The sequence below is a fragment of the Lissotriton vulgaris genome, chromosome 5 (assembly GCF_964263255.1).
Source record: "Lissotriton vulgaris chromosome 5, aLisVul1.2, whole genome shotgun sequence".
Lineage (NCBI taxonomy): Eukaryota > Metazoa > Chordata > Amphibia > Caudata > Salamandridae > Lissotriton > Lissotriton vulgaris.
The window spans coordinates 702,582,349-702,598,815 of record NC_141693.1 but is presented as its reverse complement, the minus strand read 5'-3'; the positions used below and the strand labels follow the sequence as shown (position 1 = coordinate 702,598,815).

At 44.1% G+C, this 16,467-nt stretch overlaps 1 protein-coding gene across 2 annotated transcripts in view; it reads left to right on the top strand.

The window, feature by feature from the left end:
- USP54 (ubiquitin specific peptidase 54) overlaps positions 1-16,467 on the top strand; it is a 1,809,222-nt gene that overhangs the window by 604,258 nt on the left and 1,188,497 nt on the right. For both annotated transcript variants that reach the window (XM_086922134.1, XM_086922133.1), the window contains exon 8: positions 10,291-10,437. In XM_086922134.1, the coding sequence (XP_086778260.1) occupies positions 10,291-10,437 (147 nt within the window). The remainder of the gene's footprint in view (positions 1-10,290; positions 10,438-16,467) is intronic.

Sequence of the window (16,467 nt, the reverse complement as noted above, 5' to 3'; positions counted from 1 at the left end):
TCAAAAAGCGATGGAGTCTAACGGAATGACAAGGCGGCAAGTAAATACGACGAACTGCACTGTGGAAGGCTCGTTTTGAGTTTTATAAGACTGCATGCGAGGCAGAGCCCAGCCTTGGGTCATATGGCAGCGAAGGTACTACTGGTCCCAGAATGCCCTGGTGATAAATCAAGCCCAGCTGACGGCGAGAAAATGGCTAAATATGGACCAGCGACCCTCGCATCTGCACGCATGCATGCTGTCCCGTGAACAAGCGGCAGAGAGCTGCGAAACGCGTTGGGAAGGCAAGAAGAAATATTGCATGATGCGTGTTTGTTTTGCTTTAATAAAGGACTCTTCCTAGAGTGGTCGGGTCCTTCCTTGTCATTGGGTGTGCTCTCGAAAGGAGGGAGACGAAACGGCACATATCAACCGGCCTGCCCAGGTCGGGAGAGTTGCACCACCACGTTAAACAAATGTGGGCTGTGGATTTCAAAAAGCGATGGAGTCTAACGGAATGACAAGGCGGCAAGTAAATACGACGAACTGCACTGTGGAAGGCTCGTTTTGAGTTTTATAAGACTGCATGCGAGGCAGAGCCCAGCCTTGGGTCATATGGCAGCGAAGGTACTACTGGTCCCAGAATGCCCTGGTGATAAATCAAGCCCAGCTGACGGCGAGAAAATGGCTAAATATGGACCAGCGACCCTCGCATCTGCACGCATGCATGCTGTCCCGTGAACAAGCGGCAGAGAGCTGCGAAACGCGTTGAGAAGGCAAGAAGAAATATTCCATGATGCGTGTTTGTTTTGCTTTAATAAAGGACTCTTCCTAGAGTGGTCGGGTCCTTCCTTGTCATTGGGTGTGCTCTCGAAAGGAGGGAGACGAAACGGCACATATCAACCGGCCTGCCCAGGTCGGGAGAGTTGCACCACCACGTTAAACAAATGTGGGCTGTGGATTTCAAAAAGCGATGGAGTCTAACGGAATGACAAGGCGGCAAGTAAATACGACGAACTGCACTGTGCAAGGCTCGTTTTGAGTTTTATAAGACTGCATGCGAGGCAGAGCCCAGCCTTGGGTCATATGGCAGCGAAGGTACTACTGGTCCCAGAATGCCCTGGTGATAAATCAAGCCCAGCTGACGGCGAGAAAATGGCTAAATATGGACCAGCGACCCTCGCATCTGCACGCATGCATGCTGTCCCGTGAACAAGCGGCAGAGAGCTGCGAAACGTGTTGGGAAGGCAAGAAGAAATATTCCATGATGCGTGTTTGTTTTGCTTTAATAAAGGACTCTTCCTAGAGTGGTCGGGTCCTTCCTTGTCATTGGGTGTGCTCTCGAAAGGAGGGAGACGAAACGGCACATATCAACCGGCCTGCCCAGGTCGGGAGAGTTGCACCACCACGTTAAACAAATGTGGGCTGTGGATTTCAAAAAGCGATGGAGTCTAACGGAATGACAAGGCGGCAAGTAAATACGACGAACTGCACTGTGCAAGGCTCGTTTTGAGTTTTATAAGACTGCATGCGAGGTAGAGCCCAGCCTTGGGTCATATGGCAGCGAAGGTACTACTGGTCCCAGAATGCCCTGGTGATAAATCAAGCCCAGCTGACGGCGAGAAAATGGCTAAATATGGACCAGCGACCCTCGCATCTGCACGCATGCATGCTGTCCCGTGAACAAGCGGCAGAGAGCTGCGAAACGCGTTGGGAAGGCAAGAAGAAATATTCCATGATGCGTGTTTGTTTTGCTTTAATAAAGGACTCTTCCTAGAGTGGTCGGGTCCTTCCTTGTCATTGGGTGTGCTCTCGAAAGGAGGGAGACGAAACGGCATATAGATATGTATATATATATATATATATATATATATATATATATATATATATATATATATATATATATATATATATATATATATATATAACCTACTGGCGGTCGCCAGTAGGCAGTTATAGTTAGGACCAAGTTTCCATAGGAAGAACATTTTTGTTTTGATTATAACTTTGGCGCCGTTTGATGAAGCTTCATGAAATTTTCCAAACCAATTCTTTGTTCATATCAGCTCCTCTGTTGGAAGTTTGGGGGTGATTCGTCTAGGGTGCCTCAGAAAAAAGGGGTGTCCCAAAACGTGTTTCCTCCATGCAATTTCCATAGGAAACTTTAGACAAGGCTACAGTTCGAACGAGTGAACGGAATTACCCTAAATTTGGCAGTGAGAAGGGTCTTGGTCTAGAAAGCACGCCTTTGTTTATTTGGTGTAAATCCGTTCAGTAGTTTTTGAGAAATATTGAAATTTACAGATATGGATATTTGGGAATTCTGCCATCTGAGCACGAGCTTGCTGCTTTTTGGCTGCGAGCGGTGTGAGCGGTTGCAACTAGGAAGTGTTGGCAGCCATTTTGTGATTCAGTTGAAGTGAGTAAGGAAAAAAAAGAGCAAAAAAAAGTAGGAAAGAGGAGGGTAGGAGCACTGTATTCCTGCTCCCTGCCAAATATGGGGTAATTCTGTTCATCTGTTGGACCCGTGGCCTTGTCTAACATTTCACAAAGTGTAATGGGAGGTTCGTATTTAAAAGGCACTGTATTTTACTTGAAGTTCGTGCTATCTGCAGTCGATACATTTATCTTGCAGAAGTGAGAGACACTTCTGTTTGAAACAAAGGCGCTTTTTGTTGCTACACTCTGCTTATTTTTTCCTCGCAGTAAACTATTTGTTCTTTTTTCACTGCAATTTAAAAAGAAAAAGAAAAAAAAAAGAAACAAAGGCGCTGTCAGTTTGCTCAGTTTAATGACATTTGTTTTCAAAGTAGGTATTGAAGGCCAAGTTGAACTTTGGGAGTTACTTTGGTGTGGGAATAATCACATACAACATGACAAACAACATGTACACCTAGCAGACACAACAACACTACGTACTGTGGGAACCGTGGCTAGCCATGTACACAAATCAAACATGTCATGGCACCTGTGCCACACAATGCAGAATGCCGGGAGAGATGGGAGCAAAGTATGTGCGAATATGGCAAGTGATTCTCGATTATAAAAGTATACAATGCAAAGTGTTGAGAGGATGTGCCGGACAAACTTGAGTATGCAGAGCACAGACATGTACTGTACATGTCAACATACAATGATGGTTTATCGAGTAAAGTGGACAGTGGACACAACCATGATTGTACAGTGAGTAGGGAAGATTACGAAAACATAGCGCGTACATGCCCCCCCCAAATCTTTAGCGTAGTGGGCTGGCCGGCATACCCAAGGCGAGTTTAGGGGTGTGAATAATAGGCACGTTTCTCTGTTTGTGGTTCTCTTCCGAAATGGCGAACGTGTCTGCTAGGTCTGCGCAGCTTACACCGCCACGAGGCTGACGGCGTGAGCGAAGGTAGTTGCGTGATTGATGCTCTCAGCCTGCTGGTATCGAAAAACTGTCATGGATGCTGCGAGGCACGTATGCTCTACAGTTCACCTTTTGACACCACTGTATGTGAAAGAGGACCCACCACATTCCTGCAGAAGCTCCTGTGCCTAGGTCTGCGATCTCGGAAGGCTCCTGAGATCAACGCTGGCTACCATGATACAGGCCCACAGTGCCCAGCCTGAGGCCCAGTACTGTGGGGTGCTCTATATACTACTAAGACAGTAGTCCAACAGGTACCAACAGTGGAACGGTGTCTTGGTCCCACAATGGAAAATGTTAGAACTGCATCTGAGAGCGGAGATGAAGATACTCCCTTCGACCAGGTGCAACCAACTCTAGGTGCCAACAGTGGAATGGTGTCTTGATCCCACAATGGACGATGTTTGATATTACCTGTTGCTTGGTTTTACACAACTCCCTCAGTTGAGGTGCATCAGACTCTGTGCTTCCGTAGCTAACTGCTGCACATGATTATTGTGCTTGGTTGATCGCAGTCGGTGGAGTACACCGCGGTACAGCAGGTCCGAGCAGTGAAACAGGGTCTTGATTCTATGATTGAGGATGTCAGAATTTAAAGTGTGTGATGATTTCTGTGTACCCCCTTCGATCAGGTGCAACCAACTAGGTGCTACGGAGTCAAATGGCACGTGGCTGTGAGGCGTTAATGACCACTGGCTCTGGCCTAAACTGCGGTCAGCAGGGCTCACAATTCAGATCGAGTGGTGATTGTTTAATTACAGAATGTAGTAAGCAACTAACTACAACGTCTATTGAAATATACACAATATCCTTTTAGTATACTTGCTTGAAGAACTTTTTTTAGATGAGTTGTAGGTTTAGTACAATGACCAAATTCTTCTTGGTAGTGAAAAAGAACACTGAATAACAGTCTACACTGTGGACAGCAGAGATCACAATTCGAATTGTTTTGATTTATTTATTGAGAGTTTTTTGTAATTTATGTTGTATTTTGTCAAGAGGAAGTGAGAAAAAGTATTCATGGATGTCTGTGCTGACTACTGCCTTAAATTTACACTGCAGACAGCAATGTTCACCATTCAGATCGAGTCGCTATTGTAGATGATGCAGTCCTGTAGGCAAAAGACATTGCTCCAGTGCGCTCTGTCCGCACCACGCATATGCATAATGGCAGACTCCACACATGCTCTTTATTGCTTCCTGTACTACAAACTGGGTAGCTCAAGTCAACGCCACACCGCTGTGGGCCCTTGCTGACCACTCTCTCTAGCGTACACTGCAGACAGCAGTGCTCACAAATCAGATCGAGTCGCTGTTAAAGAAGATGCAGTCCTGTAGGCAACAGACATACCTCCTAGTACGGCCCGTTTGCAGCATGCATCATCGCTGGCTGTACACATGCTGAATGATTTTGATATGGCTATCTGAGTGCACTAGAACTGATGGACCCTTTATGATACAAACTTTTGTGTAATATTTCAGATCTACTGCTTGTATCTCATTATAGCACAAGTTATGGTTCTTTTACGATAGAATATTTTGTGTATTATTTCACATCTACTGCCCCTACCTTGCTGCAGCACAAACTATTGACCCTTTTATTATTGAATCTCTGTGTGTGATCCAATTATTACTGTTGTAGTTGATACTAGCAGCAACCGTTCCCTGAGGGCTGGTTTACACTCACCCCACACGCATCCAGAACAGACGTCACTGGATATGTGACCCTGGTAATTAAAAGTAGTCGGGGGCACATGCCCCTACCCACTTCCACTATCTATCTGTGTCCATGTGTTCATTAGCTATGCATGAGGCTGCCCCTGGGCCGTACCACATTACATTGTTCTGTGGACAGCGTATGCAACCATGTTCCCTCTTGGCAGTGGGGAAAACTTCAGTTTTGTAACTTTTAGGTGCATGGCTATCACAGGTAGAAGCCTACTTTACAGACCATGAATATTGACGAAGATGATGGTTGCATGTTGTGTGTAGTGTAAGATATGTGTACATAGCAAAAAGTTTTCAAAAAAGCTCTCTAAGCAGAAGAGGTGTGTCTCATCAAATGCTGTAGAGAGAATGACTACGATGGGAGATGTTATGAACTAATCAAATACTTTTTTTTAATGTCACATAGCAATCGCGCACCCAGCGCGCAAGGAGACCGCACCTGACAATTTTGATAAAATATATTTACCATAATATAAGTTTATTACAGTTAGAAATATGTAAATGTTTAAAATATTTTAGATTATTGCTTGCTCTCATATACACTTTAAAGTTATTTCAATATAGTTTTGAGACATAAAAAAACTAGCATACTGTTAGCGTTTAGGACGTATTTCTCAAAAAAAAGGCAAAACTGTTTTCAACTGCATTAGGAGCATGTTTAAATCAGTCAATAAATGGTTGACCAGCCGTCTTTAAGAGTGTGTCGTACTGCGCTATGACGCCCGCTGGGTGGAGTACATAAGATAAAATATAAATAAATATAAGGAGGCTGTTAATTTTGGTATTCTATTCAGAGGTGGGGGTCTGTCCTTTAACTGAAGTGCCAATAAGAGATGGCAGCTAACACATGTTTGAAGAGGTGACCCCTTTCATTGGACCTATTTACCTCTCTTATCACAAGAGCCAAACCCGCTGCCCCCAAACTAACCCCTCCAGCCACCTTTTCATATCTCTTATCTGTCACCAGCGGCCTCCGACCATGCGAGAGACATTAAACCTCTGTTTGCACAGTTGGGCCGAGTGTCTGATGTCAAAGGAAGGCTGGTTATACAGGGGCTCGTTCACAGTGCCTCGGCACCCGCTCTGAAGAGAAGTGAGACAAAGATGCCTGCATCCTGCAGCCAGCCAGCCGAGCGTAGTTCGAGTCACTGCATGCCGAGCCAAAGGCAGCCGCTGAACTACAGAGTAACACTTTTGGCGCACATGCGCAAAATGTAAAGCATCACGCGCATGCAAGAGTCAGGACCGGTCAGGCAAAAGAAAGTGCAAATGGAGGCAGGTAATCATATGATAAAAAGCATTTACAAATGCAATAGGAGTCATATTTACGCGAGTCCTATTGGGTGGTAAACAAAAATGCGGGTGTCGAAGTAGGCAGGAATGGGAGTGGGTGGGGGGATGGCGGTGGTCAAAGAAGTCACGGAGTTTGGGAGGGATCAGAGGGAGGCAGGGTAACAAAAGAGTTGCTGAAGTAAAGGGGCTGATAGCCATGGAAGGATAAAAATAACGTCATGGCAGTAAGAAGGCTGGACTACTACACTGGCAATCAATGAGAATGCAGCATTTCAGATTTCAGCCAATCAAAAGCCTGGGCAGAAAGTAGGCGGAGCTTCCCCCACAATACTGTATACAGCATCTCTCGCCGAGGAAAAACCTAAAAATGAGGGGATGGCGGACCCGGCGCGACACCATTTCTACATGACGTAACTCGCGGCTTGGTACCCGTCGCATACCAAAGTAGCAGCTGGTACGAGCTCATACGTTTATGATGTTACACAGGATACGCTGCCAGGAACCTGTCAGATACGAAATGCGCATCCTTTACGAGTTTAGCAATACAGCAGATAGGATTCGCGTGCTGATGGAGCTTGGTACACTACCAGTACGGGACTCCATTTTTCTAAAAAAAGGAAAAATAAGATATGCATATTTTTTTCTGAAGATATAAAACATTACATAATTTTTAAAGTTAAAAAGAAGGATAATAGAATTCTAAAATATTACAAAAACAATAGAAAAAAATATAGGTTTTATAAATATTAAAATATGAAATTAACATTTAAAAAACCATTGAAATTCACAGAAAAAACCATAGGTTTCACAGACGTTATATTTAGGAATTAGCATTTAAAAAACCTTTGAAATTCACTAAAAAACAAATAGTTTTCATGGACGTTATAGTTAGTTGGACATTTGACTCATAGAAAACCATAGAAATTCCCCTGGTATAGTTAGTTGAGCTTACTATAACTTGCACCCCGCAATGCTCTGCTGATGACGTCACATATTACATCATTCATGACATGGCTGGTGAAATCACTGATGACATCATCTACGTGAAAATCTGATGCACCTCATCAGACCCTAATATCACACTTGATACACCCACTCTAAAATAAAGACTATCATTTTCGAAACCATGAACACACCAATACCAGTTAGTGCATATCCACTCACTTATTCCTAGGCCTACACACACACATCCATTCATTCATTCACCCATGCAGTCACTCATACATACAGTCAGCCATCAATAGAGCATTATCATATCAAGTCACATATCTATACAGACACTCACAACCACCTCTCATTCATAGAGTTATTCACACACCTAGTCAGTAATGGAAATAATGAATCACACTTTTATTTACTCACCTGTACAGTTATACACATACCATCTCCCTTATTTAAACATTTACTAACACATACTTTCACTCTAATACAATAACTATTACAAGCACACACTGATCCATACAGGCACTCTCACAATCACTCACTCTCACGTACAGTCATTTATGCAGTCTGAAACTCACATATACTGCCTTTCACATATGCAGTTACTCAGACATGTACCACTGAGGCATCAATTCACTCACCAAGACACCCATACACACAATCACCAAGCCATACAGCCCTTCACAGATACAGACATGAACACATATACACAGAAAATTATCCACTCACATATCTCTGCACAGAGTCACACCCCCACCCATCCACACAGACACTCAGGCACCCATACAGATACTCAGACAAACAATCAATAGCACATATAGATCCTCATTTAGCTGCTAACCAAACCATGCAACCGCTTACACACCAACTGACAACCTAAACTGTGTGAATGTCTGTATCAGTTGCTAACACATGCATAAAGTAAGACACAATTAATCACTCACTTATGCAGTCAGTCACACACCTACTTAATCATCCATCCTGACTCTTATACACCCATTCATTCTTCAATATACCTTGGCATATATATATATAAAACATGTTTAGATTTTATAGAAACACATAGTCAATGGATGATGTCATCAGTGTTGTCCTTTGAGATGTCATCAGTGATGTCATCGGTAATGTCCTGACCATGTCATGAATGATGTAATATGTGATGTCATCAGCAGTGCATTGCGGTGGCACGAGTTATAGTTAGCTTAACTAACTATAAGAGGGGAATTTCTATGGTTTTCTATGAATCAAATGTCCAACTAACTATAACGTCCCTGAAACCTATGGTTTTTTACTTAATATAAATATATATATAGCAACCGTTGTTCACTCTACTCGAATATATATATATATATTTTAATCTTTTTACTGAGCCAAAATAGACTAGCAATTAGTTATGATCTGGATAATATCACAGCCATATATTCCCCCATCACTTTTCAATACAGTTCATTTTATTCAAATACTTGAAATAGTCGCTTGTATCTAGATAGTGGAGCTTCCTTGATGATACCTCCCTATGCCTGGTGCCCTGGAGTTCAGGGAGGGGACAGACGGAGTTATCCCCCTGTGTGTGTTCCATCCTCCCTACACCTGTTCCCATTTCTCGGGGCAACCCCTGCTTTCGAAAATGGCTCATTCAGCTATCGTGGCCCAGTTCATGTCTTTGCTCCATTCAGTAAGGTTTGAGGCATTCTGTGCCCCCAGTGTCTGCCTATATTTCGATTAGCAATGATTATACCCAGCGGTACCCAGATTTGACATTCTCCACTGAGATCAGTCATCTCCCATATATTAAGGAGACGTTGTTTTGGCTCGAGCAGCAGCTTAGTCCCGCTGACTTACGTTATCGCACACATAACGTCTTCCCAGTATGTTCTATTCTTTGGGCAATCCCATAAGATGTGACAAAACATGCCCATGTGGCCACACTGGCGTTGGCATGTTGAGGTATCGATTCTTCCCATTTTGACCAACCTGTCTCTGGAGGGATTTTAATTGAGTTCTCTGCCAGTATGCAAATAACTTTATATTCTTTGGTGCAATGCCTCATGAGCCTCCGAACGTTGGGGGTTGTTGCTCTGGCCCAATAGACCGAGTTGCAGCAATAGGAATCACCTTGCTCCCCCGAACGTGGAGCAAGGCATTGTACCAAAGAATCTAAAGTTATTTGCATATTGGCATAGAACGCAATTAAAATCTGTAGGCACATTATAGTTCTACATCTCCACTCTCTTTGTAAATACACTTTTTTACTTAGAAAAACGTGAGTAAGGTGGGGTGTGGTGCACCCTGTCCTGAAGAAGGAGTTGATCTCCGAAACATGTCGACGCACCCAAGAGGTGATGTGCTTAATATCACATAAACCACCTCGTCCTGCACCTTTTTAATAGTACTAGCCCGGGGGCTCATTAAAATTATTTTTGACTTACCCTATGAGCCAGGCACTTTTTAAACATTCACTCACTTACATTACTCGACCACATACTCACACAAAAACCCTAATAGGTACCACGCATAGTCTTTATAATCAGTGCTCCCACGTAGTCGTAGGTCGCAGCACGCCGCATCAAGTAGAGGGGTGCGAAGACCCCAATGATGAAGCATGACACCAAGGGTACTTTTGGTGTGTGAGGGGTGTTTAAAAAACACTATGTGCTCCCCACCACAGTAGGGAACACATTAATAGATCAGGTGGATTCTTGATGTTTATTTATATTACCTATAGAAATGACAACATTTTAAAAAAAATATATGTACTGCAGTAGTGTATCTGTTGTCAGGTAAAGGGTTAGGAAAAGTTTCGCTATGTTAACATAATTCCATGAACATATTTTATAAATTCTTTGGAGACAGTCTTAAGGGGGTATCAAAGTGGAATCAACAGATGATGGTGGTGTAAATGCTTGTTTTATGAACTAACACTGTTTTTGGTTTCCAACTTCCAGAGTAATTGTGGTGAGAAGATCCGTATTCGACGTGTCCTTATGAATTCCCCTCAGATTATTACCATTGGCCTGGTGTGGGATTCTGACCATTCTGACCTCGCAGAGGATGTCATTCACAGTCTGGGCACCTGTCTCAAGCTTGGCGATGTGAGTATAAAGTATGGTGGGCAGCTTTGTGTGTCAGTAGTATTGCACGCTGTGTTAAGTAGTAGGCATTGACAAATAGCACGCGCCTCTGCATTTCAGTAGGACAGCACTTTAGCATACAGATTCTTTCTTATTAGCGTCAAGAATCTGCATGGGCTTCTGTAACTACTATTTACACCTCTTCCCTCAAAAACATCAATAGTGTATGCTTATATCTTTGTATGGTGTCGGGCTGATGACGTGCCAGGGATCCCCCTTCGGGAGGTAGTATATGCAGCATTTGCATTTATTCCTATGATTTACCAGACGGTGGGTTGGGAAGGATCTGAAAATGAGAGGGGGCCTCGTCGGAGAGGGTCAGCTGATTATTGTTCCTCCTGCACACTGCACCTTTGAGAACTGGGAAGTGTGAAAGGTGGGGTTTCAGTTTCTTTTGCTTAAGTGAAGACTTATTTTGACAGGGCCTTTCCTTTTGTGTGCCTGATTACTGCAACAGAAACACTGAATGACAGCTGGAGGCTTCACTGTGACTATGATGTGAGTGGTCACATTGGAGACAGTCCATGGCCACCTGTCCTGCCTGAGAAGCAGAACTTTAACACAAACTCTTCAAGCGCAAACATATAAAGTACAACATTCCTGTTTTGCGGTTTCCTTCCATCGGTTTTATGGGAAAATGAAATTATATTATTTAATTGTATTTACCCAGGGGGTAATGTTAGTGTGTGTGTGTGTGAACACTGGGGTTCTCATGGCTTACAGTTGTATTGTAACAATGCAAATATTGTTTCACTTTACAGTTTTGCATTCTATATGGGATAGCCTCCATATTATTTCTAAAAACCCTGCATGAAAATGCTAGCTTGACTTAAAACGTCTGACTGTCAACTCTTGTTTTTCTTTCAATTGACCCGCTGCTTCTTTTCCATCCTCTGCAAGCCTCTCTCTGTGTGTTCACAGCCTAATTCATGTGTATGCTTGCCTTAACCCCTATTATTGTACCTCTGCAATTTACCTCAAAGAACACACCTCACCTTTAATTTTTATACCTGCACCCCAGTAATACCTAATCTCCTGTAGCTATGCTATTAATACTGCTAACCAGTGCATACAATTCCAAGCACCTCACCTTTAATTCTTTTACCCGCACCCAAGTAATACCTAATCTCCTGTAGCTATGCTATTAATACCGCTAACCAGTGCATACAATTCCAAAAACCTGGAGCATTGGGGGCTCCCCTCAAACCACTGGGTCATTTATGTTGACATATGTAAACGGTCATTCCACTTTTAACAAAGGAAAGGCAGAGAAGGAAAAAGTTGAACTTAGTCAGCACGCCTATAAGCCAAACAAGTCCTCCCAAAAACAAAATAGTTACACACAACTTCAAATCAGAAAAAGGCACTTGAGAGCATCACACCCTAAATCGGATGCCAATTCTCAAGGCACAGGTCCTAAAACAAGCATTTACAATGCAACTGTCTTGCCTTTGCAAACGTTAGAGCTATTGGCATTGTAAATGACAAAATGTTCATTTATGTGTTGGTTTTGAAAACAGATAAACAAATGGCATTGTCATTTACAATGCCAATAGCTTAATCTCTCGCAAATGCCACACACAAACACACAGACCCACACCCACACAGAGCCCCACACACACACAGAGCCACCCACAAACACAGAGCCATACACATACAGAGCCCCACACACACACAGAGCCACACACACACACAGAGCCACACACACACACACACAGGGCTACACACAGAGCCACACACACATACACAGAGCCACACACACACACAAACAGAGCCACACACACACACCCACACAGAGCCCCCCCCACACACAGCCCCACACACACAGAGCCCCAAACACACACAGAGCCTCCCCACACACACATAGCCCCCCCCCACACACAAGCTCTTTCTGTGTGCTTGTGTAGGGGCAGGCTCTTGCTGTGTGCTTGTGTAGGGGCAGGCTCTTGCTGTGTGCTTTTGTAGGGTCAGGCTCTTGCTGTGTGGGTTGCCATGCTCTTGCTGTGTGCCTGTGTAAGGGCAGGCTCTCGGTGTGTGCTTGTTTAGGCTCTTGCTCTGTGCTTGTGTAGGGGCAGGCTCTTGCTGTGTGTTTGTGTAGGGCAGGCTCTTGCTGTGTGCATTGACAGGGTGCTGCTTCTGCTGCTGCGTGCAGAGGCCCTGTGCTGACCTGCATCCTGGAGAGACCGAGATGGTGCGAGGCAGGCTCCGAGTAGTTTTCGCGCAGGGGGTGGGGATGGGGTGGGCATGTATGCTCCTCGTGTGGCCCAGTTGAGCACGGAGAGGTGATTCCTTCAAGGTGGGGGGGTCAATGGCTGAAATGATGGTCCGCCGCGCGCGGGGGCTCAGCGCAGCCATGTACTCGGATTTAAACAGATTGCCAGCACAAAATGGAGTTATGGTAGTAGCTTTTGCATTTAATATTCTCATAATAAAGTTGATACCTATATTGCCAGCAATACTATTCAGATAACGAGGCTCCTATTGTAAACACAGTGCTTCTACTTGAGCTAAAAAAGGTACTGGAATAGCTTAAGAATTTTCCCTTCAGTATCTTTAAAGGACATTTTAGAGCCTTAAAACAGCGCAGGGTTTCCATATATGATTATAGGGACAAACTTTTGTAAATACCTATCACTAGTTGAAATTGTTCTGAACCTCATTGGTTGAAAATAGGTTGGAGTCTGCGCTGATCATGCCACCCTAACACACAGATTTTGCATGCAAAATATAAACATACATTTTGATCCAAGCAGCCCTTATATATTGCATTCCTGCAACTCACCTACCAACCTGGGTTGAAACTGTTTCAAATAGCTCTTTCATAATGATTCTGTACAGAGAGCTAGAATCAGTTATGAACTCTAGCCCAAGGCTAGGATGATAAAAATTGAAGGTCCAGGGCCTTTCACATCAGTGGCACTATTGACACTTCTGAACTAAAGTACCATGTTTTTTTCTCTTTGTTTTCTCACAATTCTCAGCTAATTTTCTAACCACTTATCTAAGCAAATCTAAACTGGGTGCTAGTCCTGTTATATTTGCACACTTTAGCAAAGCCCCAGACACCCCCGGAACGATGCAGGATTGAAGCTACTATCACAGTGATAGTCTGCAGACTTGTTTTCGCTTCTCCATTGTTTACCACTCATGTTTAACCACCTTGCTGTCGATACTACACAGCTCCCCTTTTTTTTTTACTTCTCATTAACCTTTTTTAACCCGAGGGGTGTTAGAGGGCCTACGACGAGATGGCTGTGCTTTAGTGCAGCTCCGCCAGAGGGAGACTTAATCCGTTAATAATCCTGCTCTCCCGCTCACATTCTTTGCCAAATCTGCGGGACACGATAGCGCTGATCTTCCAGCTGCGCGAAGCGAGTGAATACAGACACCAGCTCTCCAGATTGAAGAGGACGCTACAGTTTATGGCAAGAGCTCACAAAATGGCGGCCTAACGCTCGTACTGGAACCGGTGCACAGAGTGTGAGGGTAAAGAGCGGGCGGGCGGGCAATCCTGGAGGGTGACACTGTATTGCCTGTGCAGTCGCTGCACCCCCGGTCTGGAGAGTCACTGTGAACGAGAACAGCTGGAGTGTGTGGGACCCTGCCCTGAGCACTGGAGTGAGGCACTGGTGCAAGGAGCAGGGGATGCAACCGAGGGCAGCAGGGAAGCCTTCTCTGTCTCGGCCGGGGAAGGGGGGAGGAGGAGCCGGCGGGAGGCGGGCACACACAGAGCCAAGCAGCAGCGGCAGCCAGGGAGCACATCGGCTGGGACGGGAGAGCCCAGGAAAGGAGGAGAGAGATAAGAAGAGGGTTGGGGGAGAGGAGGCGTGGAGGATTAGGAAGAGGCTAGAAATAGATAATTATGAGGGAACTAAGCCCCGTCCTTTTCAGACTGGGGGGGCGTGTTTTTCTTTCTCCCCTCTTCTCCATTGGCTAGAATGTTAACAACGGGCGTGTTTTTGAGTTGTTGTTTGCATTCCAGCCAATGGAAAGAGGAGAGAAAGAAACGAAGAAAACACGCCCCAATCCGAAAAAGACGGGGCTTAGAGCGAGATAATGATGTCACTGAGACCTCTTCTCCAATGGCTGGCTGACGTTTAGGAGGCCAGCCAATGGAAAAGAGGGGCGGGCTTTTCCCTAGCTACTCAGAGACATTAACCCCTTGTGTGCTGCCGTCGGCCAACGGCCGACGGAGCCTCCCCACTCTTCAGAACGCCTGCACCGTGATGGAAAACCTGCAGCGTTTTAGGCGTTAAATCTCGCCAGCAAGACTGCGCATGTGCGCAGCCTACGCTAGCCTAGACCTAAAAACTGTATCGATCTACCATCTACAGCTCTCCGTGGTGTCAAGTGATAATATCACAAGTAGTGACCCCACAGGAAGTGACGTCACACACACTATTGTGACACCCCTGACTTAAAAGGGACAAGGCCTATGTTACAATTCAAAGCTGAGAATACCGTATCTATTATAGACAAAATATTAACGTAAATATATGTGTGCAAATCACACGTACTTATACGTCTATTTGCTGTCTGTGGAAGCAAAATGGTGAACGTTTTACACAGTACACGAGTTGCATAGTATGAAATAATGGATAGAGGTATATGCTTTGTGAACAAAGATATATTATCGAATGCAGATATTGATTAAGCAGCTGCGGTTTTAAAATTTGTAATCAATCTTTGGAAGTAATTAAGTTGGTGGATGACGTATGGAGTTAAAGGCGATTATTTGTGTTTCCTTAAGAAGTGTTACTTTGTGCATTTTCTGCACCGTCACCCTGCAACGTGTGCCTTGGTTTCGGAAAGAGGCTCTGCTCACTGGCTCAAGCTGGATTCTCACAGAAATTGACACTGAATGCATTTTTACGTGTCACGTTTCTCTTTCCAAATATAATGGTGCACTCAGTTATCACCTGAACACAAACCCTTCTCCTCTTCCTTCTTCTCACCAACCATTGCTTAATTTGAGCTGGGTTCTAATGTAAGCACAGAAAATGTCCCGAAACCATTGTCCCGAAGCCATTGTTTGGCAGTAGAAAATATAAAATAACAAAAAGCTGCTATTATTTGGATGAGGTGCGCACCTCATTGCCCTCTCCACTCTGCAATATTGATAGCTGAGCCACTGGACACTTAAAATAGAAACGTAATGGCCTTTTAAGCGAGTTTCGTGAAATAGCTCCACTGGGAGAAACAGCTGTCTATTCATGATTTGTTGGGTGAGCAGCAAACAGTGATGGGCACATGCTCATGAGCTTTACGGGGTTCAACAGGGGTTAAAATACATTGTCATTTACAACGCCATTACTGGATTAATGCTTCACGAAGGGAAACAAAATAATAATTCCACTTTCAATAGCTCAAAACAATGTCATTGCGAGACCTATTGCATTGTAAATACCAATTGTTCAAGGGACGAGTTTATCTCTCCAGACTCCTTTCCTAAGCTTGGTTCAGGAGTTTGATGTCTCACTCTGCCTCTTTGTGTCCCTGGTCCTTCATGCTTGTTCCTGCAGCGCTGTGATATTTTTTTTTGCACCAGGATGTTTTTACTAAGTTATTACCACAGGGCTTTTGTTTTGTTTACTGGATGTATAATTCTATAAGAAATAATAACAAAGAAATAAGCTGAGATATACTGCCACTGATTTTTTCATTGCATCTCTGAAATGACATAAAATCAACAATACATTACCTCTAAATTGAAAGTGAGAAAGAAAAATCTCTGTAGCAGTAAAGGGTGAGAGAGAGAGGACAGAAATGGATCACAACCACTATGTTCTCAACAACTTAATCTCACTTTTTCCTTGATCTCTCAGGAGTGACTGGTCAGTTTGCCATTCAGTGAAACTGATAAAGTAAAAATGAAACCCTGTAATCCAGTTCTGGTTCCACCCAATCCCATTCCTTCTGGTACTGAGGTCTCTGGTAGTCAAAACAATCTGTGCACCAGTAGATCTGTAAAGGAAAGGAATAGTCTTTCTC